This window comes from Myodes glareolus, chromosome 10 (assembly GCF_982192425.1).
Source record: "Myodes glareolus chromosome 10, mMyoGla1.1, whole genome shotgun sequence".
NCBI lineage: Eukaryota > Metazoa > Chordata > Mammalia > Rodentia > Cricetidae > Myodes > Myodes glareolus.
Window position 1 is genome coordinate 27,611,778 of NC_142035.1, and position 25,737 is coordinate 27,637,514.

At 50.9% G+C, this 25,737-nt stretch overlaps 1 protein-coding gene across 11 annotated transcripts in view; it reads left to right on the forward strand.

The window, feature by feature from the left end:
- Positions 1 to 25,737, forward strand: part of Snph (syntaphilin) — a 42,044-nt gene that overhangs the window by 7,756 nt on the left and 8,551 nt on the right. For 2 of the 11 annotated variants that reach the window (XM_085697242.2, XM_085697239.2), the window contains 4 exons: positions 16,184 to 16,312; positions 21,021 to 21,048; positions 21,793 to 22,457; positions 22,985 to 23,191. In XM_085697242.2, the coding sequence (XP_085553368.1) occupies positions 22,276 to 22,457; positions 22,985 to 23,191 (389 nt within the window). In that variant the 5' untranslated portion in view covers positions 16,184 to 16,312; positions 21,021 to 21,048; positions 21,793 to 22,275. Of the gene's footprint in view, positions 1 to 16,183; positions 16,313 to 21,020; positions 21,049 to 21,792; positions 22,458 to 22,984; positions 23,192 to 25,737 lie in introns of those variants that run through there. The other 9 variants (XM_085697243.2, XM_048445626.3, XM_085697240.2 and 6 more) reach the window with 9 other exon arrangements.

Here is a 25,737-nt window from a genome sequence, read left to right on the forward strand (position 1 = left end):
TTTGATGACCACATGGTCATCAAGTGCTACTACTTCATGGGTGAACAAGTTGTCATAGTTTAGAAAACTGTGACTCCTAGAGGGAAGAGCTGGCCCAAGGTTTTATACCCATAGTGACAGGGTCAGGACTCGGACCTCCTGGCTTCCTACACTGTAGAGACAGACCAGCACTCTGCACGGGCAAAGAAGATCCCTTTGGTTTGGTATTCAAAACCCAGCCACAGGAGGCAGCCTGCCCAGCACTGAAGGCAAGCCCTTGCCTAGCACTTTCTAAGAGCCATCTAGGGAGGCAAATCCTTGCACAGACCAGAGCAAGTTCTCAGTAATAACCATCTAGCAGTAACCATATGGCGCATGTTGGGGCTGGGGCGAAGACTCAGCAGTTAGGAGCAATGCCGATCTTTGAGAGTTCTGTTCCCAGCACCCACATCTGAAGGCTCACAACTGCCTGTAACTGTCTCCAGGGGTTCCAACACATCTGACCTCTCTGCACACAGCTCCGCATTACTAAAAATAAAAGAAATCTACAGCAAAAAAAAAAGATAATGTATCTTCCAAGCTAGCTTCTGGCATCAGGGCTACGCGCAGAGACCAGGATGTCCTAGGGTGCTCCAGAGATGGCGTGGCAGTGAGTGAGAACTGTGCATGACTTGTCCCATGGTGCAGAGGACCTGGAATTCACAGGGCACGGTGACATAAGCAGTCAGCACTACTCACAGTCCCAAAAGCTGGTATGTCCAGGAAGGCTTTCTGGAGGAGGAGGACCCAGAATTCTGGCAGAGTGAGAGTTGAGGGAAAGAAGAGGAGAAGGACAGTAAAGCCCTTGATCCCCAGCTGGTGCCGAGGGCACATCCCTACTCCCTCTGGCAGTGGAGGCGCAGGAAATGCTAGCTAGGTCTGTCCCAAAGTCTCACAGGAAACCAGCTTGGTGCCTTTCCTCTCATTCCCACACATCCCTCTCTTCCTTGTGCTGTATTCTCTCTCTCTCTCTCCCTCTCTCTCTCTCTCTCTCTCTCTCTCTCTCTCTCTCTCTCTCTCTCTCTCACACACACACACACACACACACACACACACACACACACACACCTTCCCTTTCGGAAGTGACAGACTTTAGACACTGAGCTAAGTGTGAGAGAGGCCGGTTGAACATCACCTCTACAGTGAGACACAGACATGTGACAGAGGTCACCTCCTTCATCTTTGGGGTCCTGAGCCTGTGGGGAGGAGCCTCAGATCCATCCTCTGAAGTGGCTCTGGCTCCTCTTGAGCTTCTCACTGTTCAGGGCGAGCACTGGCTTCAGAGTTGGGTCTAGCGTCCTTCCAGGTCTGCTGACTGTTAGCCTGGAACTTGAAGCACACCGTGTGACCCCACCCTTAGCCAGGTTCTCATCTACCAAAGAAGGACCAATTGTTCATTCCAGAGAGCAGATGGGACACTCTCCTGAGAGCCCATGTGAGAGGCCCAGTATGCAGCAGGTAGCCCCCCAGAACTGCCTCTGGTCAGCCCCTCCCCCTCCTCAAAGCCCCAAGTGACAAAGAACACTACTCTCCAGACAGGCCCAGGTATGTGGGACCTTACAGCCCTGTTCTGAGAGCCCACCAGGGACAACATTGTTCTCCAAAGGGATGCTAAGTTATAAGGAATTTAACCAACTGGTCCTGGGTCCCACCCTACCACGTGGAAGCTGCATCTCCAAACACCTCAGTCCAACCCAGTTCTCACCTCTTTTACTTTTGCTTCTTCTCTCCCTCACTCTGTTCTCAGAGGAGACTTCTGCACATCCGTTCCTCATTCCTCAGCTCTCACCCAGGATCTTCAAAGTAGGAGCATGACCAGGGTGAGCTGAGAGCTAAGGAAGGACTCTGGGTGGTGTGTGACTCCAGAAAAGTCCCCAAGTGATCCTGGACTTGATCTTTTTCAGATCAGCAGTCTCCCCTGTACCCCTCCTTCCCACTGTTATTATTTTAGTCACCTGGTTGCTCTCTATGTAACTTTCTTCCTGGTACTGCTGATGTGGGCCTGTGTTCAAGGCCCAGCCCAAAATGCTCTTTTAGGAATCCTCCTCCAAGCCACGCAGCTCCTCCTTCAGACCCCACAGCTCCTCCTTAGAACCCAGGCCCTTTGCCATTATGCCAGGTTCTGCATGGTCCGAGGTGAGATGACCCTTTGCTACCTCCAAGAAAAAGGTGTTCCTTTGTGGAGCTGAGGAGACAATGGCCTTTGGGTTCCTAAGACCGAGAGGTGGAGGGTCCCAAAGAGCAGCAGTCACATTGAGAGGAGAGCTCAGGTTGAGGCTGTGTTGGTCTTTTCACTCTGTGCCCTGAGTGGGCAGCCATGGAAATCACCGATAGTATTCTGGTCAACCCTTTTACCCTCTACTGTGAAAAGGCACTTAATTTGTCTGTTCTTGTTACCTCATTGATAACTGGTCAATGTAATTAAATTTAGCCTCAGAGGAGCAAAATTGGAGCGAAATTAAACTAGATTGGAAACTCCATTTGTGCTACTCCAGGGTTCAGCCTGTAGTAGATGCACGATAACTTCCAGGGGCAAGTTTGTCACTCTTGCTTTCTCATGTCTCTCCACTTCCCTAGCAAGCTTGTTCCTCACCACAGGGGGTTAAACAGGCCAGGTGCCTGCAGCACACGATGGTCACTTGGAGAAAAGGTCACTCTGAGAAGCAGTCCTTCAGAGACAATCACTCCGGATGGTGGGCTTGGGGACCCTCAGGTCCTTACCTGCTCTGAACTTCTGTGATTCTGTAAAGACTTGATTCCCATTGGTTGATTATTGGAGGTCATTGGGGTTCAGCCTGAATGTCTGTTTAGCCACAAAAGAAGGCAGAATAACAGTCATGCACTATTGAGGGTTTTCTTCCAAGAGGTATAAACTCCTTACTAAGAAGAACTTTGATGGAGCCTGGGAAGAAAACTCAGATGAGGCAGTTAGAGCGCGTGTCTGTTTCTGTTAGATTTGGGAAAGGGGGTGCACCATGGCTGTTTGGATGGATTTCCTGGGGTAAGAGTAACCTAGGAAATACTGTGCCTGGCCCGAGCACGGCACATAGGAAGCACTCAGAGGAAAAGCTCAGTAAAGACAAGCAGCCTTGGCGTCTCTATCAGGAGAAATATTTGGCCAGCAGGGTTTTCAGGCTACCCCAGAGGCCACGTGGCAGCTTCATCCTCAGTGAGTGTACACGTGTATTGTGTGTGTGCTTCCCAAGTCTCCTCCTGCCCGCCACCGTTCCTCCTTCCATCTCTCCCACCCTCTCCCCCTCCTAGCTCGAGTCAAGTAGGGCCAGTAAACAGCGAGCTGCATGTATTTACAGCACACAGTTAGGTCATTTTAGCGAACCACCTCATAATTAAGACAATGACCACCTGCCTCGTCCCCAGAAGTTTCCTCTTGCCCCTGCTAACGTGTCGCTCTCTGGTCTCATCCCCTCGTGCCTGTGCAACTGCTTCCCATCATTAGTGTTTTCAGAAATTTCCATAAGTGTAATCCTAAGTGTACATTCCGGAGGGCCTGGCCTTGCTCATTCAAAATCATTATTTTGAGTCAAGTTGTATATATGAATGGATGATCCTTTGGGGCACTGGGCACATGGATCAGTGGGCAGAGTGCCTCCTGAGAAATCATGAGAATCTGAGGTGAGATCCCTAGAAACCGTGTATAAGCCAGGGGGAGTTATGCACCTCTGTAGCTCCAGCATTGGCAAGCAGAGACAGGTGGGGCCTGGGGACTCACTGGCCAGCGAGATTTGACAAAATAGCCAGCTCCAGGTTCAATTAGAGACCCCGTCTCAAAAGGTAAGATAGACAGGTGATGGAGGAAGACATCCAGCATTGACCTTAGTGTCTACGTGTATAGTCACCCACACATGTGTACATACAGGCATGCATTACATACACATGTGTACACAGGAATACATGACACATACACATGAATGGACACAGACGCACACACTGAAAAAGAAAAAATAGTTTGGTTCTTTTTATTGTTGAGTAGTAGTCCATTGTATGAGTAAAAGATTAACCATGATTGGTTTATCCATTCATATCTTGTTGGTTATGCTTTTTCGTTCGTTCGTTCTTTCTTTCTTTCTTCTCTTTCTTTCCTGCTACAGACAGGGTTGCTGTAAACATTTTTACTCAGATCTTTGGATGAACTCACACTGTTTTCTTGGTTAATTTCTGTAATAAAATGGGCATATCATTTGCTAGAATGTATTTAACTAAGACTCTCCCAGTTCACAGTCCCTTATCAGTTCACAAGAATTCTGGTTCCTCCATGTCCTGTCATACACTTGGGATGGTTGTCCTTAATCTGTCACTGTTATAGTTGACGTGTGAGGAAGCCTCTCCATGCCCTTCGCTTGCCTTTCCTATTGACCAATGGCAGGAGCATTCCTGTGCTCATTTGCAGCCCATGTATCATTTTTGGTGAGTTGTCTATTCAGATATTTTGCCCAGAAAGGGGGCAACAACTGAGTTGTTGCAGTTTTTCACTCATTTTGGATTCATGTTCATTGTCAAATGCTTACATTTTGCAAATATTGTGTCTTAGTCTGTGGTTTGCAGGCTAAGGGCTTATGAGAGTTTCCTATTCACTATATATGTATGGAGGTGCGGGGAGGCTGGACTACTGAGAATTCCATCTTCTGGGTCCAGTTCTCCCCCATTGCCATCTCACAGATGTGTGTGTGTAACCTTTGGCCACTGCGGCACAATGTTGTCCTTCCTTCAGTTCTGCGAAGTTCACACTCAAGAACCACACAATCCATTTACCAGAAATGATTTCTCCCAAACCTCACAGTACATATGCCATTTTGTGCTGGGCCATCTTCATCTCTGTCCTGGACCCGATGCAGCTCAGGGATGCAAGCTGGACCCACCTGATAGTCGGCGTGGATCAGCACCTGGACATATCTGCAGAGCACAGGTCCTTGGAGCCTCGCTGTGCAAGCAGGGACCCTTTGGAAGCTTAGTCAGAGCCCATTTGTGACTGACTGTTCAAGAAAGAAGGCCAGAGCTGTCCCTGGAGACTGTAGGAGAGTCTGGTGACTTTTCTGCCTCCTTTTTCTCTGAGATGGGGACAGCAGAACCGTGCTGTGGATGAGAGGCAGGGACTGAGCTCTCCGGCTATCCCTCTCCCCGGGGATGAGGAATGCGTGTCTGCACCATTGCTATCCTAAGGCTGCCGGGCAGGAAGCAGATGAGAGCCCTGTGCTCATTCAGAAGGGTCTGTGGAGCTTGACTTTGGCCTGGGTGGTTCAGAACGGTGTGTGACAGCTTTCTCTGCTGTGATCTGGCTCTCTTGACAGTAGCAGCAGCACCCTCCTTCTGCGGATGCTCTTCCTCATCTCTGTGGTATTGTCTGGGCTCAGAAGCCGACTACAGGTGGGGCTGCACTCTAAGGAGCGTGTCTAACAAACAGGGCCACGGTGGGAGCTGTGAATTTGACCTACTGTGGAGTCATCCACAGGCTTCCCAGCCTGGATGACCTTAGCAGATGAACAGACTTGACAGGCTCCCGAGAGCCTTTTAGAGGGCACCGCATGGGCGAAGCTATGACTCCACGTGAACTCAGAGTGGTTGGGAAGTAGGCATGGAGGTGAGGCTGGGATGTCACAACAGTTCTGAGAGGCAAGGAGTGTAACCTTCACTTTGTAGGTAGAGATACCAGTGCATCAAGAGGCCAGAGATGTGTGGCCATAGGCAGAGGTGGATGCCCAGGTTCTACCCCTAGGAGAACAGAGGGAATTCCAAGAGTCCCCTTCCTGGTGCCCAGAGTAGCTCTTTGGGGAATCTCAGGATGCCGGGGTCTTCTGACTCCTGCAGGAACAATCACTTGTGCCAAGCCCCTCTCCAGCCTGTGCCTTGATACTTTGGGCTATTGGCATAGGAAGCCAAGACACATCAGACACAGGTGCTCCATAAGTCCTGGAACACCAGGAAGTGCTGTGGCTGGGAGTGAGGAGACCACGGTGGCAGGTTTGCCATTAGTTTGGGAACTAGGTCAATTTTTAACTTGGCCATAATTTTTCCTCTTGCCACACGGATGTGAAAACACCGGCTACAAGGGAAAACAGAGAGCAAAATTATATTGAATGACTCTATGTTTGAGCTTGAATTTGCCCTTTAAGGCTTTGGTCAAGTCCAGTGGCTTTGCCACATGGAAAATCTATCCATTGTGCAGATGTTATGGGTGGGAGGAGGAAGCTGGCAACCTATCCTTCAAGAAAGCAGTTTGGCGGAACATTCAGACTTGTTGATCCTGGAATCTGCCCAGGGATCCACCCTGAGGAAACGACACTAAATGTAGACCAATAGCTATGGACAAAGATAGCCATTATTGCCCTGGCTTTGATAACGAGAACGTGCTAGTGTTCAGGAGAAGGGGAAAGGTTACCATCAAGGACCAGTGATGGAATGACCAGTGTGGCCATAAAACACTGTGTGTGTGTGCTTGTGTATGTGTGTGTGTGTGTGTGTGCATGTGTCTTTGTTCATGTGGGTGCAGGTGTGTGATGCATGTTCATGTGTGTGAGTATAGAAGCAGCCATGGCCCAGCACTTGTGTGGGGGGGGCAGAGGACAGCCCTGGGGGTCAGTCCTCACCCTCGCTGCAGCTGCGCTTGCCAGGATTCTCCTGCCTCCACTCCCTTCTCACCCAGAGCACTAGGGTTGCAGATATGCATTTGCAGGGGCTCTGGAGATTCCAACGGCTCTGCACACTGGCACAACAAGTACTTTCCCCGCTGAGTCACTTCCCCAGCCCCCACAAAACACATTTCATAAAGACTGCGCCATATGGACAATTCTTAAACCATGTTAAAATTTTAAAAGATGCGAAGTTGTACATATACTATGGTTAGAACCATGCAGAAGCAATAACAACACCCCTCTCACAAAAATACTCCATGCTAGTCTGGCGGTGATGACACATGCCTTTTATCCCAGCACTCAGGAGGCAGAGGCAAGAGGATCTCTGAGTTCAAGGCCAGCCTGGACTGGTCTACATAGTGAGTTCCAGGACAGCCAGAATTACACCAGAGAAACCCTGTCTCAAAATAAAAGGAAAAAAAAATATTCTGTGCTTAGTAGGGGGTGGGGATGGTAAGGGGATTAGGTTTTTTTTTTAAAAAAAAGCTATATTTAACTTGAAAGTGATCCAATCATGGTGGCTCACCTCTATAGTCCCAACACTTAGGAAGTGAAGGCAGAAGGATCAAGAGTCCAAGGCTTGCCTCAATTTTAATTGAGTTTGAAGCTGGTCTGGGTTACACAACACCCGGCCTCAAAAAGACAAGAGTTGACCCCGTCCAAGTGAAGGAAGGCTGTGCAGCGTGGGACCTTCCTGGCATGTGCTACCCAGTGCCTTGGTCTATAACTCTGTCTTCAAACAGTGTCTCCCCTCCTTGCAGGCATCACTAAATGGGTCATTGGAGCTGACCCTCACTTGGCAGGGAGGGGCAGCTGAGGTTCATACCCAGTCCTCTGCTGAAAGTTAGGTTCCTGGCTCGGTCCTGTCCTAGACAGTTCACTTTCTCTTCCTGCCATACCAGAGTCCTGTGACAAGGCTCCTGTGTGCCTTTAGGAAAGGTGGGTGAGGGGGATGTGCTAGAGCCCAGTGCCAAAAGAACCAGCAAAGGGCGAACGACCCACAAGTGTAAGCTCCAAATCCTAGCTTTACCACTGATGGCCTTGGGACCTTGGGCAAGTGTCACCCTGCACCCCACGCTCAGCTTCTTTGCCTATAGAATAGCTCTAGCAGAGAGCAGAAATTCTTACCCTGTCGGGCAGCTAACAAAGCGACCATACCAATTAAAAGACTTCTTGTCAGAGTCCTGGGAGGGCCATCTCACAGCCTTGGCCTCGGTTGCTTTTCTGAAATAGGCACACAGAGCTGAAGGGTCTTTGATTTGTTCAAAATAATCCAGAAATAATGGATTTTCAAATAAATGGGAACTCTCTTAATTTATCAATGTTCATTATGTGCAGACGCAAGGCAGAGGGAAGGGGCCTGTAGCGTGGCACTGCTTGCCATGTAGGCTGTGGCCGCTGTGAGTGCCGATATCTGAACACCTTCTGATGGACCCTCAAGCCATAGACTCTCAATGGACAGTCACTGCGAGAGCCAGTGCATGGCAGAGCCTCGGAGGAGAGATGGGAGGTTTGGTTCTGCTTGGCCTTCATGCTTGCTCAGGGCAAATACGTGGTCTTCAAAGGCTGTCTGGCCACCTGCTGGAAGTCCCCCCCCCAGCTGTGACATGTTCCATGTGCTAAGGGTTCTGTACAGGCACTGCCCTTAATTGTCATGACAGTGTTTCACCTCGGGTACTTTTACGGAAACCGGTGCTGAGAGGGACTGGCCTGAGGGCCCAAGCTACCCTGGGCTGAGGTTGAATCCCATAGAGTCTGATGCATCATCTGAACTCTTGCTGGTGCTGGTGCTAAGGACATCGTTTTGTACCAATCCTGGAACATAGAAACTTCAGCTAGACCCATCTAATCGCTGTGTTTAATAAACTGATTGTCGGACCCATGCTACTGTATTTTACAAAGATATAGCAAACTCTAAACTGCCCAGTACTGAGCCACTGTGCCTAAAGGAATCACGGGGTTAGGTTTCTACAGGCCTCTGTCACATTTTCAGCCATACATAACCTTACCTCATGTGCATTTCTGTTTATATCATATTTAATATATGTTGGTTCACATCCATGGACATACAGCCAAGAGCACTATGGCTCATGCATGCCTCAGGGAAGTATTTCTGACCAATGTATTTCTCAGTGAGAGAGCCTTCCTGTGCAGAGAAACACCTGATGGTTTTTTAACATGAGGCATGGGGCAGTCATTTCAACCATGAAATCACAAGCAAAAGTGTTGAAAATCTGGCTATGTGTAGACCTCGACTAGGTCCTATGCTTACAGTTGAAGAGGTCAACCAAGAAGCTACCTTGTTGGTGTGGAGAGATGGCTCAGAAGTTAAGAGCCCTGGCTGCTATTCCAGACCACCGGGTTCAATTCCCAGCACCCAGAGCTCACGACCATCTGCCACTGTAGTTCCAGAAGATCCAATGCCCTCTTCTGACCTCCACGCACATGGTGAGCAGACATCCATGCAGGCAAAACACTCACATAAGATAAATCTTTTTACAAAACATTAAGAAGATGCCTTGTGGTCCACTGAGAACATAGGCATCTAGGAACTTTCTGTTACCCGTGCCTGTCTGTGAAATGACCGCAGAAGAGCTGAGAGTATTAATTCTGAGACTATAAATATCAGCAAATGGATGACTTTACAAATATAAAATCATGGAGAGTGAAGAGCAAGCATAATCGTTAGGTGTTGATCTTTCTCTGAGAGCTGCTGTCAGGCTTTGGGATTGCTGTTAGACCTGAGTGGATTCCACAAGAGCAGAGAAAGAAATTGCAGGGGCAGCCGGAGTGAGTGCTGAGTTCCAGACAATCCCTCTACCGCAGAGGGTGGGAGGTGAACGGAGAGAATGCTTGCGGGGCGCGCACTCCTCGTGAGTAAATCCCGGCTCTGTTATAAAGATGCTGCTCTCATTCTTGTCCCCAAGATCCAGCTGTTAGTTCTAGGCTCAGGTCTCTGCCGAGGAGTAGAATCAGCCGAGAAGGAGAGATGACCCACTACCCAATGTGCTATGCAAGAAAGGGACTGTTATTGGATGAGCAAAGCACCCCCAGCTGTCTCCATTGCTAAGAAGCTCATATCACCCCAACCAAGAGCAGACGCGCCTATCGCTCAGCAAGTCTGCATCAGAGACTGGGCAGGTCGTAGGCACAAGTCTAAGAACACAGTCAAGGACAAAGTGGGCATGTGTCTTTACTTCCCTGGTACTTACAAAGGTAATAGATAAGTGCATAAATACATTAGTGGTTGCTAAGGATGATAGAGAACATTGAAGTGTGAGAGGAGAGAGGGATGCTGGGAGGTGGGAGCCTGTATTATATTAAATGAGGTGCACCACAAAGATAACCCTTGAAGCAAAGACCTGAGTGAATGAGAAAATGCTGAACAGAGGTGTGGGAGAGGAGCATTCCAGGCCGCAGAACTGACACATGCAAAGGCCCTGAGGTGGGAATGTCTGCGAAGGTGAGTGGGTGAGGGGAGCAGTAGCAGAGGCCAAAGACAGTAAATGATGGGAAGAAAAGGACATAAAGGTCTTTAGATCCACCAGAGTGAGGGCTTGGCTTCTGACCAAGGTGGGAGGGATTGACTGGAGGGGTGCACAGTCCAGTCCCTGTTCTGAAGGGACCCTTCTCGCTACGAGATTGCAGGGGCTAAGAGGATTGCTGTGTCAGAGGTGGTGGCTGAGTCTGTGGATGGATGCTGGCCATTCTGAAGACGTCAGGTTCTGGATATACCGAGCAGGGAAGGATGCTGGTGTGCTCTTCTGAAGCAGTGGGGTTGCTGTGAGTAGTAAAACAGAGGGAAAGCCTCAGGGAAACAGACTTCCGAGGAAAGCTAGAAAGTTGTGCTTTGGGGAATGTGACTCTTGGCGTGCTGTCTTACACCCAATGGCATTGGTGAATGGTGAAGACTGAAGTGCCGTTGTTGGCTCGACAGTTATTGGATTTTTTTTTCTAGAACAAAGGCAGAGAGAGAGAGAGACAGAGACAGTGACAGAGACAGAGAGACAGAGAATTGTTTGGAGGGAGCTAGGGAGCTAGACTGGGAGATCACTCAGTCATTAAAGTGCTTGCCGTGGAAGCATGAGTTTGAGCCCTGTGTAAAAAGCCATGCATGGTGACACACATTTATCATCCTAGTTCTGGGGAATTAGAACAGCAGTCATTAGCTGGCCTAGCCTAACCTGTGAGCTCCGAGTCCCGGTGAGAGAGACGTGCCTCAGAAAACAAGGTAAATGGCTCCTAAGGATTGCCACCTAAGGTTGACCTCTAGCTGTCCTGTGCACACATGTATGCACATCAGCACACTTGCATGTACACACACACACAATGCTTCTGGAACCTCTCAAGAACAATGTTCTAGCTTTGCACATTAAGGTTTTGAATTGAGAGATCTGGGGAAATGGTTCAGTCAGTAAAATAAGTGTTGCGCAAGCTGAGCATGTGGCCCCAGCACCAATGGGGAAAGCTAGTGCAGTGGTGTGGTGTGTCTGCAGTCCCAGTACTGGGTAGACAGAGGCAGCTACGTCCCTGGAACTCCTTGGTCAGCCTGCATAGCCTCATTGTGAGTTCTAAGGCCAGTGAGAGATCCTGTCTCAAAAAACAAGAAAGAGGATGATTGAAGAAGAAACCTTTGTCTCCACACATGCATGTGTGCAAACGTGTACAAACCCACATGACATATGTGTCCATCACACATATGTATGCACACACAGGAAGAATTAGGATTGAGTTAAAGATAAAATACATGAGTTCCACTAAAGTGGGGTTGGAGAGATGGCTCCAGTTAAGAATACTGGCTGCTTTCCCAGAGGATCTAGGTTTGGTTCCCAGCACCCACATGGCAGCTCACAAGTTAACTGTAACTCCAATTCTAGGTGATCCAGTGCCCTCTTCTGGCCTCCTTGGGCACGGCATGCACTTGGTACCCTGCCATGTGCAACCATACACATAAAACAAGAAAGGTGTTTTTAAAAGAGGGTGACTGGGGAGATGGGACAGTCAGGAAAACATGAGGGCCTGGGTTCAGATCCCTCGCACCCAGGACCAAATCCAGCCATGGTGGCACACTTTTGTAACCCCAACACTGGAGAACAGGGGTAGGTAGATCATCAAAGCTGAGTGGCCAGGCAGACTAAATAATTGGTGAGCTCCAGATTTTAGTGAGAGACCCTGTCTCCAAAAGCAAGATGGAGCATGCTAGAGACCAGTGATATCAACCTAAGGCCTCTGTGTACACACGGCTTATACACATACTACATGTGTCACATACACACACACACACACACACACACACACAGAGTCAAATAGCGTCAGTGTGATGGCTCAACAAATAGAGACATTTATTCTGTGAGCCTGACAATCTGAGTTCTATCCATGGATCCCATGGTAGAAAAAGAACCCACTTCTGTGTGTTTGTGCATGCGCCCACCCCCCACACATACACACTAATAATAATGATAATAACAATAAATTTGAAATAATTATGAAGAGACTAGACTCAGGCAAATGAGTGACCCCCCTACTGCTTCTGGTGAGCATCCTCTGTGTCAGGGCTCTGGCAGCACAGAGCAGGCATGATTGGTGATATTCACCATGGCTGTCCCATGTCCAGCTGTAACCAGCCGCATTTACAGAAAAGGCTCCTGAGACTTAGACATACAGTGGCATTCGGAGCCCAAACCCAGGTGTGTTTGATCCCAGAACCACGCTATTTCTATTAAGTTAGTTGGTTTCTCCATGAATAAGAAAGACTTTTAAGTGGGGACTGGGTGTCAGCAGACTCCCCCACTGAAAACAGTTTTAAATTCTTATTTTGACTAAATCAAGAGGCAGGACAGCTTCTCTGGAGAGGGGTTTGTTAATCCCTGGCCCTCGTCCAGCAAGCGCAAGCAAGGCTGGGTCTTGCTGAAAGCCAGGCATCTTCCTGAAGGTGAAAGGTTTCAGCATGATGTGGGAAATGCCACCAGCAATCAGCTGGGCGGGGAGTGGCTGCGGAGCAGGCAGGGCAACTGGCAGCTGCAGAAGAACAAGAGCAGAGGGAGAAGAATGCTGCGGTGAGGGGCAGGGCTCGTGGGCAACACACGGCATGCTTGGGTGAACCATGCTGTGTCTCTGAGCTCAGCCCGCAGGCCTCGGGGACACAGACACAACTTGGCTCCCAGCAGAAGCGGCGTTGGCCTGAGAGCTGGTGGCTTCGGGGCAAGCTACGTCATGCCTTCTGATGCTGTTGCTCATGCTGTGGACTCACAAGTCTTGAGTTTTCTGCTAGGACCATTGAACCAGAGCAGTGGTTCTCAACCTGTGGGTTGCGACCCCTTAGGGGTTGAACAAACCTTTTACAGATGTTACCTGTCAGATATCCTGCATAGTAGATATTTACATTACTATTCACGACAGTAGCAAAATCACAGTTATGAAGCAGCAACGAAAATAATTTTATGGGGGGGGGGTGGTCACCACAAGACGAAGAACTGTATTAAAGGGCCACAGCATTAGAAATGTTGGGAACCACTGGACTAGAGTGTCATGAGATGCTGATGGGGCCAGGGAGTTTGGTTGTTGAAGTCTGTCGGTCCTGGTTTGGTCTCCCTAGGTGGTAGAGGCTCTCTGATCACTGTTTGGTGGAGGGTTGTCTCCGTTGAAAGGGGCTATGTTCCCAGGCAGACGTGAACAAAACACAGCATTTGAAGGTTGGCTTGGGTGTGTGTCCGGACTGCCTTCCCTTTATCTCGCGTTCCTCCCTGCAGACTCCCGAGGAGTAGATTTCTTCCACTGCAGCAAATCCTATGCAGAAATTCTTCCTTTAACACTCACTTAAGAGATGTCTTTATTTTTCCCAAAGCATGAACCTGCTCCCTGGTCCTCGTTGACCATAAGAAGACTGATCATGAGTTTAAATCAGTGGGCAGGAAACTTGGGATGAGACCAGTCTGTTTGGACTCGTGGTGCTGCGTAGCAGCCTCTTCTTCCTTGGGTCTGGGTCTCACCTTCTAGTCCTGTGTGACCTGTCTTCACGTTGGTACGGCACTTGTCTTCCCCCTCAGCTCTTTCTTCCTTTGGAAAAATCTCCCCTTTGTTCTTATTGAACCCAGGCTTGCTTTCACGTGGGGATGGTGCAGGGGATGGGCAGATGGGTAGATTCGCTGGAATCCAGCTGCCAGCCCAGACTCTGGACAACTACAGCAGATATCCTGCCCTTCCTGGATTTTAACTTCTCTGTGGATAAAATGGTGGCAAATTCTCCCTGAGTTATTTTCTGTCCTAAGCTTCTAAGACCACGTAAGCCGCTGCTAGCCCTTGGGATAGGTGGTGGCATAAGTAGCAGTGAGACCCAGGATCCTAAGAACCAAGGCCCAAAGAGTAGAGAGAAGCCGCCTAGATGGAGGTCCACTGTCATCCTCTCCCTGTGATGCTTGAGAGGAGGAGGGGCAGGGAGACGCTGCAGAGATTGACAGCTCTATCAGTGAGGAGGCCCAGGGAAAGCATACGCTGTGGCCAGGGCTGCTGGGGGCCTCCATCTGCCAGGAGTCATTTGCCAAATTGGCTACCAAGCTGAAGTTGGCGCCGTGACCTCTCTGTTCCCACACCTCTCCCTGGTGCCTGCAGAGGGTCTATCCTGGAGCAACTTACATTGGAAGGAGTGGACCCAGGGTTCCCCTATTGCTCCTTGCCCCTGGTAGATGCCCTTGGGCAGCCAGCCTGGAAGAAGGGGCCTGTAATTTCAACCTCAGCTCATGCCTTCTCAGACTCTTGAGGTACACAGATTATCCGTAAAGAACAGATCCCCTTAAGAGGCAATGAAGGGATGGAGCTTTCTGATTTCCCACAAATTGTCTATCTCTCCCTTTATCATCTTGGTTGGGTTCCAAAGACACCGGTAGAGACAAGAGGTTACCACGAATGTTTGAAGTAGCTGTACTTAAGAGAAGAGAGGCCCCAGCTGGCCACCGGTGATCGTGCGATGTGACTCTGAGCTACTGGGGTTCAGGGCACTGGTTGCACGGCACCTAGGCTGTGGGAAGAAGGGACAACAGGAGAGGAAAAACAGCTGTCTCTGGATGGGGCTTCTGCTCTGTTTCAAGAGCAGGATTGGTTCTACTCAGGCTGGAGAGAAGGCTCAGGAAGGACTCCTTGGGAGCAGTCTAGGTGCCCTGCTTGCCTCTGGTCTCAGGTGAGGGCGGAGGATTGGCTTTCTGTCTTGCCCTGCTGCCACTGCTGAGCAATCTGGACCATTTCCTCCCTTCTGGACCATACCTAACCTTTAGCAACTATTCATTAAAAATATCCATTGTGTGGATTTGTTTTGACTGAGTTTTTTTTCTTTTAATTGAGATGCAGTTCACAGACTATAACATTTACCCTTTGAAAATGTACCATCCCCACATTTGTAGTACAAAATTGTGTAGCCAACCCCATTATCTAATCCCCAAGCATCTGCAGAATCCCTCTTAAGAAGCCCCATTCCTGTCAACAGCTGCCTCTCTGTTTCTTCTTCCCTTCATCTTGACAGCCACTAAGTGGCTCCTGTCTCTGTAGATTTGCCCATGGTGGTATTTTGTGTAAACAGAGTCATCCATCACTTGGTGTTTGCATCTGACTTCTTTCACTTAACTCGGTGTCTTCAGGGCTTGTCCATGTTGTAGCACATGTTGCTACCTCATTTCTACTATAGTTGAAGTCCTGGTGTGACGTGGGATCTCCTTCTGTATATGTGTTGCTTTTATTGGTTGATGAATAAAGCTGTTTTGGCCAATGGACAGGCAGAATATAGCTAGGTGGGAAATCCGAACAAAGAGACAGAAGGAAGACAGAGTGAGAATATGCCATGTAGCCACACTAGTAAGCCACAGCCTCGTGGCAATACACAGATTAATAGAAATGGGTTAATTTAATACCTAGAGCTAGCCAGTAAGAAGCCTAAGACATTGCCAAACAATTGTAACTAATAATAAGCATCAGAGTGGTTATTTCATAAGTGGCTGCAGGAGCTAGTGAGCAGGACCTGGTGGGTGGAGAGAAATCGATCCAGGGGGGACCAGTGGGACAGAGAGTACTGATAGTTACACTAGTGTGTGGATATCCTGTGCAGCACCCATTTTCATCTACTGACAGACACTACGTGCTCCCCACCCTTGGCTATTGGAAACTGACAAACACTAGGTGCTCCCCACCCTTGGCTATTGGAAACTGACAAACACTAGGTGCTCCCCACTCTTTTGCTATTGGAAACTGACGAACACTAGGTGCTCCCCACCCTTTTGCTATTGGAAACTGATGAACACTAGGTGCTCTCCACCCTTGGCTATTGGAAACTGACGAACACTAGGTGCTCCCCACCCTTTTGCTATTGGAAACTGACGAACACTAGGTGCTCCCCACCCTTGGCTATTGGAAACTGACGAACACTAGGTGCTCCCCACCCTTGGCTATTGGAAGTCATGCGGTATCAATCCTGTGCACAGTGTTTCAATGCCTGCAGCATTTCTTGGGAAGTCTACTCAGTATTGGCATTGCAGGTTCAAAGGCAATCCTCTTCAGCTTTGTGGAGGACTTCCAAACTATTTTCCATGGCAGCGTCACCATTGTGGGAGAGTTTCTCCACGCTCCAACACTTGTTCCCTGTCTTCTGATAGCCATCCTCACAGGTATGAAGTTGTATTTCACGTTTTTAACCTGCAGTCAAACCCCTTGTTTGCGGGGGAGGGTTGGGCTGTGCTTGGGGTTTCACCCAGGGCCTCTCTCATACTCTGAAAGCCCTCTGCTACTAAATTACATCCTCAGCCCCCAAATCCTTCTTTAAAAAAATGGTCTTACCATGGATTTGGTTCCCAGCACCCACATGTGGTCCATAACCATTTGTCAGTACATTCTAGGGGATCCAATGTCCTCTTCTGGCCTCCATGGGCACGGGACACACATATGATGTGCATATATACATGTAGAATCTCATACACATAATAAGAATAAATTTCTTTCCATTAAAAAAAGTAAAGAATTCTAAAACCAACCAATCAACCAAAATGGTCTTTCTGGCCTGGGGAAATGCCATGCAAACATGAGAACCTGAGTTTGGCTCCCCAGGTGGGTATGGTGTACTCCCGTGCACCAGGGAGGCTGAAACGGGAGGATTCCTGGGATTTGCTGGCCAACAGTGTAGATGAACAGATGAGCTCCAGGTTTAGTGAAAAACCCTGTCTCATAAAACAAGATTGAGTCCTTGAAGAAGATATCCCACTTTGGCCTCCATGTATACACAGATGTGCACGTGTGTATACACACACACACACACACACACACACACACACACACACACACACGAGAAAAAGTCTTCAGACTTCCTATTGGTCAGTTTTTGTCCCTGTGAGAAAACATCTCAGCAAAATGAGAGGTGGGGACTGGATTCCTTTTGTGCCCTGCTTAAGCAGTGTTGGCCTGTCAGGTGGAGGAGGGTGTGAAACAGTTCACCTCATGCAGCCAGAGAGGGAAGAGAGAGAGAGAGAAAGACAGATGGACAGGCAGAAGGAGGGGGTGCCTATACATACAGAGTCTGTTCCCTTTTATTCTGTCCCGGGGCCCAGCCTATGGGATGGGGTGCTTCGTCCCCAATGCTGTCAGTAAAGATAAATCAGTCCATCTTCCACAAGTAGAACAGATGTGAGCACCCCAAAGGCTGAAATGGGGAAGGAAACCTGAGCACACCCTGCTCAGCAGTTCAGAGTTCCCTGAGGTGGGACAAGGACCAGGACTTGGGACCAGTGCTGAGGCAGGCTTCTTGTGGTGCCGCCTCAGCCCTCAGGCCTTTTCTGGTTGCCTTGGGAACCCCTGCAGCATTTGGCCAATTGTGAAACAGCCCTGCCACTGTACTGGGGTTGCCACAGTGAGCACGCAGAATTCAATGGCTCTGTTGAGCAGTTTGAGTTCAGGGAGTGGCTTGTGCCAGAGACAGGAAGTGAGCTGGAGAAGTCCCCCTCCACAAGGGCAGGAAGGCTGGACTGGAGTCTGCTGATGGGGGAGGATGAGGCCGCCCTGAAGCCTGCAGAGCTTTGCCCATCGCCTCAGTGCGGTGGCCCTGGTGTTCTAAGGTGGGAGGGTGGCTCCTTGGCAAATGCCCGTTTCCATTCCCCTCTCTGCATTAGCATTCAAGGAGCACAAGGTTCTGTGCTTGCCTAGGAAGAATGTTCCAGGTTCTGCTGCTGCCTTGGCAGAGACGGGCGCCCTCCCAAACTCTGGTCGCCATGCTCTGCTTTGCACAGCTGCTGGGGCTGAGTCATCAGCTCAGCCTGTTCTGTTCTCTGGGATTTCAGGGTTGCTTTCTTCCTTTTGTTGATGGTTAATGCTTTGAAAAGGACCTTCAAAGGTGTATTCTGGGACGTTCCCGTAGGATACTGGGTTGACCCAAGCGCCTGGCTTGCTCCCCTGTTGAATAAGGTGCCAGTTTCTCCTGAGAGATGCAGCTTCCTGATCTTAAAGCCGAGGAAACTGCTACCCAGGAGTCTAGTCACTGAAGCAAGCATCATTTGCAAGTCCCTTGTTTCGTAAACAGCCCGAGAATCAGAATGTGGGACCCAGAGTTCCTCAGAGACCATCTAGTCTAGCTCTATGATCTAGCACAGGTTTTAAACCATTGTATAATGACCACTATGTGTTAATTGTGTTTATTTCTATGAAATATACCAGGAAGCTTCAGCTAAGGGGCTAAGACAAGAAGAAATGGGGCCTAGTCCCTGTAGGAAGACTTCATCCTGAATACACACAGTCCTGGGGAAGGATGCTGTAGGCTGGCAGAGAGCTCAAGCAGAGAGATGGTGGCGCTTTGACAAGCAGAGCTCTCACTGCATATATACAAGTGCACACACATAGACACGTGTGCACACATGCACTGCATGCAGAGGCTGGGGAGAAAAAAAAGAGGAGGAGGAGACCATTATAAGTGGAAAGGACTTGATCACCAGGATTAAGTGTTTTCTCCTTATTTTCACATAACCACGAGTTTCTGATGGCTTCCAAACAGGGTCCAGGTCCTTTCTCTGTTATTCCTGATGCTGCCCAGACCCGTGCCCTCCTAAATTCACCCCTGGAAGATTTTAGCAGTCTGCAATCTGGTCTCCTTCCCGGTTCTGTCCTTTCCTGACACACGCTAGAGGGCCCCCCAGGGTTATCTCACGTGAACATCCCATGTGCCCCCCCCTCTCCTTTGTGGGGCAGCCCCATGCCTCCCTGTGGCCCACTGGGCAAGACCCTGGCTCATCCGGCTGTGTGTGGCCTGGCCCCACTGCCCCTCACAGCCTCACTCCCATTGTTCCTCACCAGGCACCCCGGCTTCCGAGCAACGATGTTGTTAAGTTAATTACTGCCTTTGGCCATGCTGCCCCTGCCTCCCCATGCATGGCGGACTCCTACTCAGCCTTCCAGGCACAACACAAGTTTCTGGCTGGAAGAAGCCTTTTTCCGGAGGCCACCAGAATGTCGTGGATGTGGGTTTTTTTTTTTCTGAAGGTCATATCACATGTTAATTGTCTAGTTCCAGAACACTGTCTCCTCCTGTGTGTGTCGTGCCTCTTGTGTGACATGCACCCATCCGTGCCACACGCATGCACTGCTACATGTTACTTTCACAGTAGCCAGAGAGGAGGGGCAGCGTCATGGTAGGCTGAAGCTCAGCAGTAGCCAGGCTCGCTGAGGCATGTAGCCCAAGTACAAGAACCAGCGTTCAATCTCATATCTGTTTGAGCCAATTTCTGCAGCTTTTCAGCTCCCCCTCCCCATTTTAGGCCCTTAGGCAGCGCTGGGACTGGGGATGACCAATCAAAGAGATAGATGTGTGTGTGGTTCCTATGGAGCCTGCACAATGGGGAAACAGGAACACTGATGAGAAAGGGGCGGGTGTCCTTGGGGTTGAAGGAATGAGAGATTGTTGACCCTGCTCCCATGGCTTAGGAGCTTTCCTTTCAGCCTCCATTCCAAGTGGCTGCCTCTGGCTGCCTGGGGACAGGCCTGTGGGACTCCAGGCTGAATAGGCGGCATGGTGATAAATGCCATAGCAACATGCCTCCTCTCTAGGGCTATGGTGAGAGGGAGGAGCCAAGGAGACACAGGACACACACTGGGGCCTCTGAGCAGGATCCTGAGGAGGTGGTGCCCTATGGGCCCTGGATGGCTTCTGCCTTCCCAAGAGAGCCCCTGCCTGTGAGGTCCCATCCCAGTAGGGGAAATGGCACTTCCACTTCTGTCCTGAATTAATGGCTGGTTCTGGTCTCCCAGGAGACTGTCAACTGTGTCCGGGTACAAATGCCACCCCATTCCCACCCGCTGCCAGGGAGAAAGGAAAAGAGAACGCAAGAGGGGGGAGAAGTGGGGGAGGAGGGGGTTGCCAAGCAAGGTGGTAGCAGAGACAGCTGGGACAAAGCTCGTATTGTAGCAGGGCCATACGCAGTTCCCACCCACCCTTTCTCACCTGCCTCCCGAGATCTGGGCCTGGAGCTCCACCTGGACTCCGTCAGCTCTTAACCACACTCACCCAAGCTGGCTGTGGTAGAGAAGCCACCTGGAAGGTGAGGCCTGCCGAAGGTGCTGCCTCCTCCCTGCGGCCATCCTAAAGCCAGGAGTCAAACAGTGGTGGGAACATGGCCAGTCAAGCCAGGGTGACGTGGACTAGCAAGAGCCCAAAGGAAAGAAAACTGCCAGCAGGTCACCTGAACTTGAGGAATTCACCCTGTGGCAGGTAGTCCTCCAAGCTTGGTCCATGCGTGAGCAAAGGCCATCACCCTCTGCCTCCCCTATTCCAGCTGCTCCCAGAAGATCCTCCTGTGCCCAGGAGGCAGGGACCCCTGTATACCTCTCTGGACAGATATACAACCCACTGATGCCCTACCCTGCACCTGATCATGGCCTCTACTGATGCTGTTTCCAGAGGTTCTGCTTGGGTGACTGAGACTGATGGATAGGAAGTGGTGCCAAGCTAGGTGGGCAGCTCAGGTGACGGGCATGGTGTCAGCGGCTCCTACACCTGACACCTCTGGGCAAACAATGCCGGCTGTGTCCAGGCCCTCTAGGGGAACGGGCCGTGTTCTGTGTCACAGCCAGGAAGCTGGCCATCTGAGTAGTGCCTTTGTCCACTCGGGAGCTGGGTACACTACTGCGCAGGAGAAGCAAGTTCCTGGGGACCCCGATGTGGGAAGGAGGTAGCCCCTGGATCAGGAACTCTGGGGTTTGAGATCTCAGTATCTGATGCTGGTCCGGTTCAAATGCTGGTCCTGCCACACAACTGAGGTGTGACTTGGGCAAGTCCTGTTGCTCATGGTGGCCCTGATTCCTTATCTGTAAGAGGGGACTAATCTCAGCACTTCCTCATAGGGTTGTTGGGAGAAGTCAATGGCGTAATGTACGTAACACGTGTAGCACGGGCTGGTGTGCAGTGGGGCTTGGCTTGGCGGCTGCTTCTCCCCAGCATGGGCAGAAGTCCAGGGCATGACGCTCTCAGCTAAGCTTTCCCGGGCTATTGTCTACAGTCCCTTCTCTGAACGTGGAGTCCAGGGCTACGACCTCTGGGGCTGCCTCAAAACCAGTCACTGGCTGTAGAAAGCCTAGGTTTCTCTGCTTTGGCCCAAGGGAGCTCTGGGCTGATGCCTCATGTAGCCCCGGTCCCAGACAGCTACACCTTCCTCATGGGGCCTCTCCCTCCCCCGTGTCCCTGAAGACATCCCTGCAGAGCTGTCCTTGACACTAAAATCCCAACTCAGGAGAACATCCTAAAGACCTAGCACAGGACCCAGCGGGCCTGAGTCCACCCACCCTGCTTCTCAAGTCTCCTGGGCATTGTAAACTCCTGAGCACGCGGCTTGCTAGACACACCCACTGTGGAATACTCAGCAGCTAGGGAGGACCTTGGCCGCATGCGCAGTGTCCTGGGATGTGCTAAAATAAACGTGCATGTTTATGTGACCGAGGCTAGCCTGCATGCACACAGCATGGGAGTCAGAGGGCCTGGCTGCTTGTCCTGCCTGGGGGGGCAGGCGCCTGAGCATGGCCATGTGTATGACACATCTTGGAATGACCTATTTTGTCTGTATCCATTTATCTTTCTACCCGTGTGCTGGTATGTCCATCTGTCTTGTCTCCTTTGTAGCCAGGAAGCCCTGAACCACGTGCCAACTGGGAAGGTGATGGTCAGCGAGACCAGCCCGGCCTAATCTGGGGCTCCTACTCCTGCACCAGGAGTCCTCCAACCTGCAGCCCCTGCCACAGAGGGAGGACTGGATGTGGGAGGCGGGGTCTGAGGGGCAGGGACCTGGGGAGAAGCAGGCTTTGCTAGCAGAGTAGAAGATCCTTTGGCTGCACAGGTGGACAGGAGGCCCTTGCCCTGCTGTCCCCGTGACTGTGGTGGGGTCTTCGCCCCTCTGGGTGCCTTCATTGACCTGGAAGATCTGGGGTCGGACTGATGACTTCTATCCACCCCTGAGGCTCTGAGAACTAACTGAGACTTTAAACCGGGGGTAACAGTCTCTGACAAGCCCCACTGAATTCACTGGCGAAGGCAGCCACCTACAGCTTAGCCTACAGGTCCTCGCTTGATTCTGGGGTGTCGTGCCGAAGGGCAAGAGGAGAAGCCATGCCAGGCAGTGGCCCCAGTGAGAGGATGACATGGCCCGGCCCTGCCCTCCCTACGCCCCCCACAACCCGCCCTCTCTCCTCAGCCCCGGGAACACCGCCCATCCCACCGCTAACCAGGACCCGCAGTCTCATGGCCATGTCCCTGCCAGGAAGTAGACGCGCCTCTGCCGGATCTCGCAGGTGAGTCTCTCCCTTGTTTAGAGCCTGAGCTTCCGAGGCAGGAGGGCATGAGCTTTGTCTCCATCTGCAACAGGCTTGCAGGGTGCCTTGAAGCAAACTGTGCCCTCGGTTTCCCCATCCTTAAAATAGGCTGGCTGATCCACGCCACCTCCAGGAACTATTTAAGGACCTAAATGACATGGTGGATATAGCAGTTGTATGAAGGTTCCCATTAGCGTCGGCCCTGCCATTGCTAGTTCTCTTTCGACTGTCACCCTGTGGGTCGCTCTCCAGTCACCTCCTGTCTGCCCCATTCTAATCCCCTCTGTTTCAGTTCATGCCTGGATGTCCTTCCCTGGGCTAAGTGACCCTGGGGCCCACCCTTTGTCCACAGCCCTGTCTAGCCTCTGTGCTTGACCCTGGGGAACTAGGAGGGTTAGCCACCTTCTGGTTTCTGTCTTGATTACCACTGTCTCTTCTGTCACCCTTGTCTCTGTGTGTGTGTGTGTCCCACCCCACTGCCCTTCTTCCCTGGAACGAACCCGAAGCGGGGGCACGTTAGGCCGTAGTGGCCTGGCAGTGTTCGCCCAGTGCCCACAGCTGCCCGCCAGCCAGAATGAGCAGCTGCCTCTTCTCCCCGCCTCCAGGCGTACTTCTCCACCTGTGAGTGTGCGGGACGCCTACGGCACCTCTTCCCTCAGCAGCAGCAGCAACTCTGGCTCCTGCAAGGGCAGTGACAGCAGCCCCACACCGAGGTAACCAGCTCCTCCTCCCAGCCAGGCCTGGCTGCCTGGGAACCTGGTGCCCGGGTGATGGGGGGACAGCAGCACCATGGTCTGCCCATCCCAACTCCAGCATTCTTACCGACTAGATCCTAGAACTTGTCACATCTCCCCTCTGAGCTTTGGTTCCTGTCTGTAAAAGGGGCACAAGCCCATGCGATAAGCTGTCAGGAACAGAGACAGGCGACTCCTGGAACTCACAGGTCTCACCCATTCCCGGTCACCATCCATGTGAACCATTTGTCCTAATTTTCCTAAGATGGTCCCTGTGCCACCACCCGTCAGGTAGGTCAGCGAGGAAGAAGATAGCCCCCTTGTGTCCATAGCTCCCAGAAGGGACATTTTCCCTGTGGCATTTTGCTTAGACTTCATTGGTTAGAACTGGGTCACATGGCTTCCTAGCAACCTATCCAGTTAATTCAGAGAGGATTAGTGTGTTCCTCTCAATGGTGCCATCCCAAACACAGAGGAAGAGGCAAGGTAGATACGGGGCATTTGTCTCGGGCACTGCGAGTGGCAGAAGTGGTGACGTGCTACAGTGTGGCACGTGCTAAGCTCTGGTCTAGGTACAGTAGACAGAGACCTGAGATAGAGAGTCACACTGGGGGCAGGTAAAGAAGTTCTGTCTGTCCTGAAGACCAGGATGTTAGTTAGAATCAGGGTGCTGGAAAACATGTGGGCACCGAGGGGTTGTGGGGAGCTGCAGGCTTCCTGTCTCCGAGGCTCAACTTTTTCTCTTCCATAAAATGGAGCCGATAATGCAGGATGCCAGTGAGTTGATCTGTGCACTCCCTGTATGTCCTGGGCCATAGTGAGGCTTGAAGGTTATGGACACACGAGAATGGGTGTGAATCCTGACTGCAGACCCACAGCCAGGCTCCTCCCTGCAAGCCATGTCCTGCGCCTCTAGCAGAGAGATGTCTTCTGTGTTCAGTGATGTGCAGAGCCGTTAAAGCCACAGAGCTCAGGTTTTCCGCCAAGGTGTGGGCGGTGGGAAACAGTCATATGCAGGACCTATGTACGTGTTAGAAGCCAGCATCTGGCTCCTATCCGATTTCTGTCTTGAAAAGCATGGAATTGGAAAAGTCCAGACTTTTCCACTAGTGACAGTTTTGTAACAGATCTCCCATCTGAAGCCCCTGGGGCTGTCCCAAACCACAGGTTGCACACCTGTGAAGAGAGAAGTCCTGTTGCCCCAAAGGAGGCCTGCCACCCCTGAAGAGGGGGGCAGAACAATATTACCTAAGGGCTCACTGCAGCCAGGCTGTCTCTGCTAAGATGTGCGTGATCACATTTCTCTTTTTTAATACATCACACACACGGGGCTGGGCAGCTACTAGTGACTATCGGCATATATTAAATATTATCTTGGGAAAAATGCCCATGAAGGCAAATGAGAACATTCAAAGCCCCACTTTCCTCTGACCCTCAGTTCTACTAGTTTAGCGCCTGCTTTTCCACCCTTGCCTCGTGCCAGGCTGAGAACTTTCCTCACCGCAGGTGTGTGTCCTTCTGCCAAATCCCTTGGAGGGCAGGACAGTTACAGATCTGAATGGAGGATGTCGGACAGCTTCTTGTCTTTGGGGGAGATCTTAGAGCAGGGTGTGAAAGTCCAGGCACCCAGCATGCCACCCTTGCCCCTTGCCAGGCAGAAGAGCAGCTCTGTGACCTGGCTTCCCTTCCTGTTGCCACCTTCTAACACTTCACAGTCTACCTTAAATATCACACAGCTTCCGTGAAACTTTAAATCTGCCTTGAACCTGGCTACTTCCACAATGGGCCTCCACAGGGCCTCTCTTTCCAAGCCCTAGGAAGTATCTATGCTGAGGCTAAGTGTCCCCAGCCCCTGGAACAGCAGAGTGATGTAGCTACAGGCTGCAGTCTCCATTGTGTGGGAACACTCCCAGGATTTGAAACCAAGATCCAAGCAAGGTTCTTAAGAACAGATCCTGCAGCCAGGAAGCTGTGGGTGGAACCATCTGAACCAAAGTCTGTTGTGGAATCAGGGAGTTCTCCTTAGGAAAGCCTTGGCCAGCCCTCCGTCCTGGCCCACTCAGTGGCCCTCTGGGTGGAGGCTCCTCCACACTGGTATGGTATGACACACTGGATCAGTTGCAGGAGGTGTCCAGCCAGCTGCTACTCAGGGCCCTGCTGCTAATTGTCCACACCTAGCAAGTGTCTACATACGTACTCACACATGTCCCAGAGCATGGGCGCAAACCCATGGCTGGTGTCCAGGTCCAGGCATTCACCTATAAAGGCAGCATGAAAATGGTGTATGGACAACCATGGGGATATGCAGGTGCACATGGCTGGAGACACCATGAATTTCCTGAGAGCAAGGAGTGGCCAGGCCTGCCCGTGTGTACATGTAATGTAAACCTGTGTATTCCCAAAGGCGAGTAAAGAGAGCGCATCGTGGTTATCTGCAGAGACAGCCATGACGTCACCCCTGTGTCTTTGCCCGCATCCCTGCCCCTAGGCTAGCTCCCTCCCAGGAAGATGTCACCTCTGCAGGT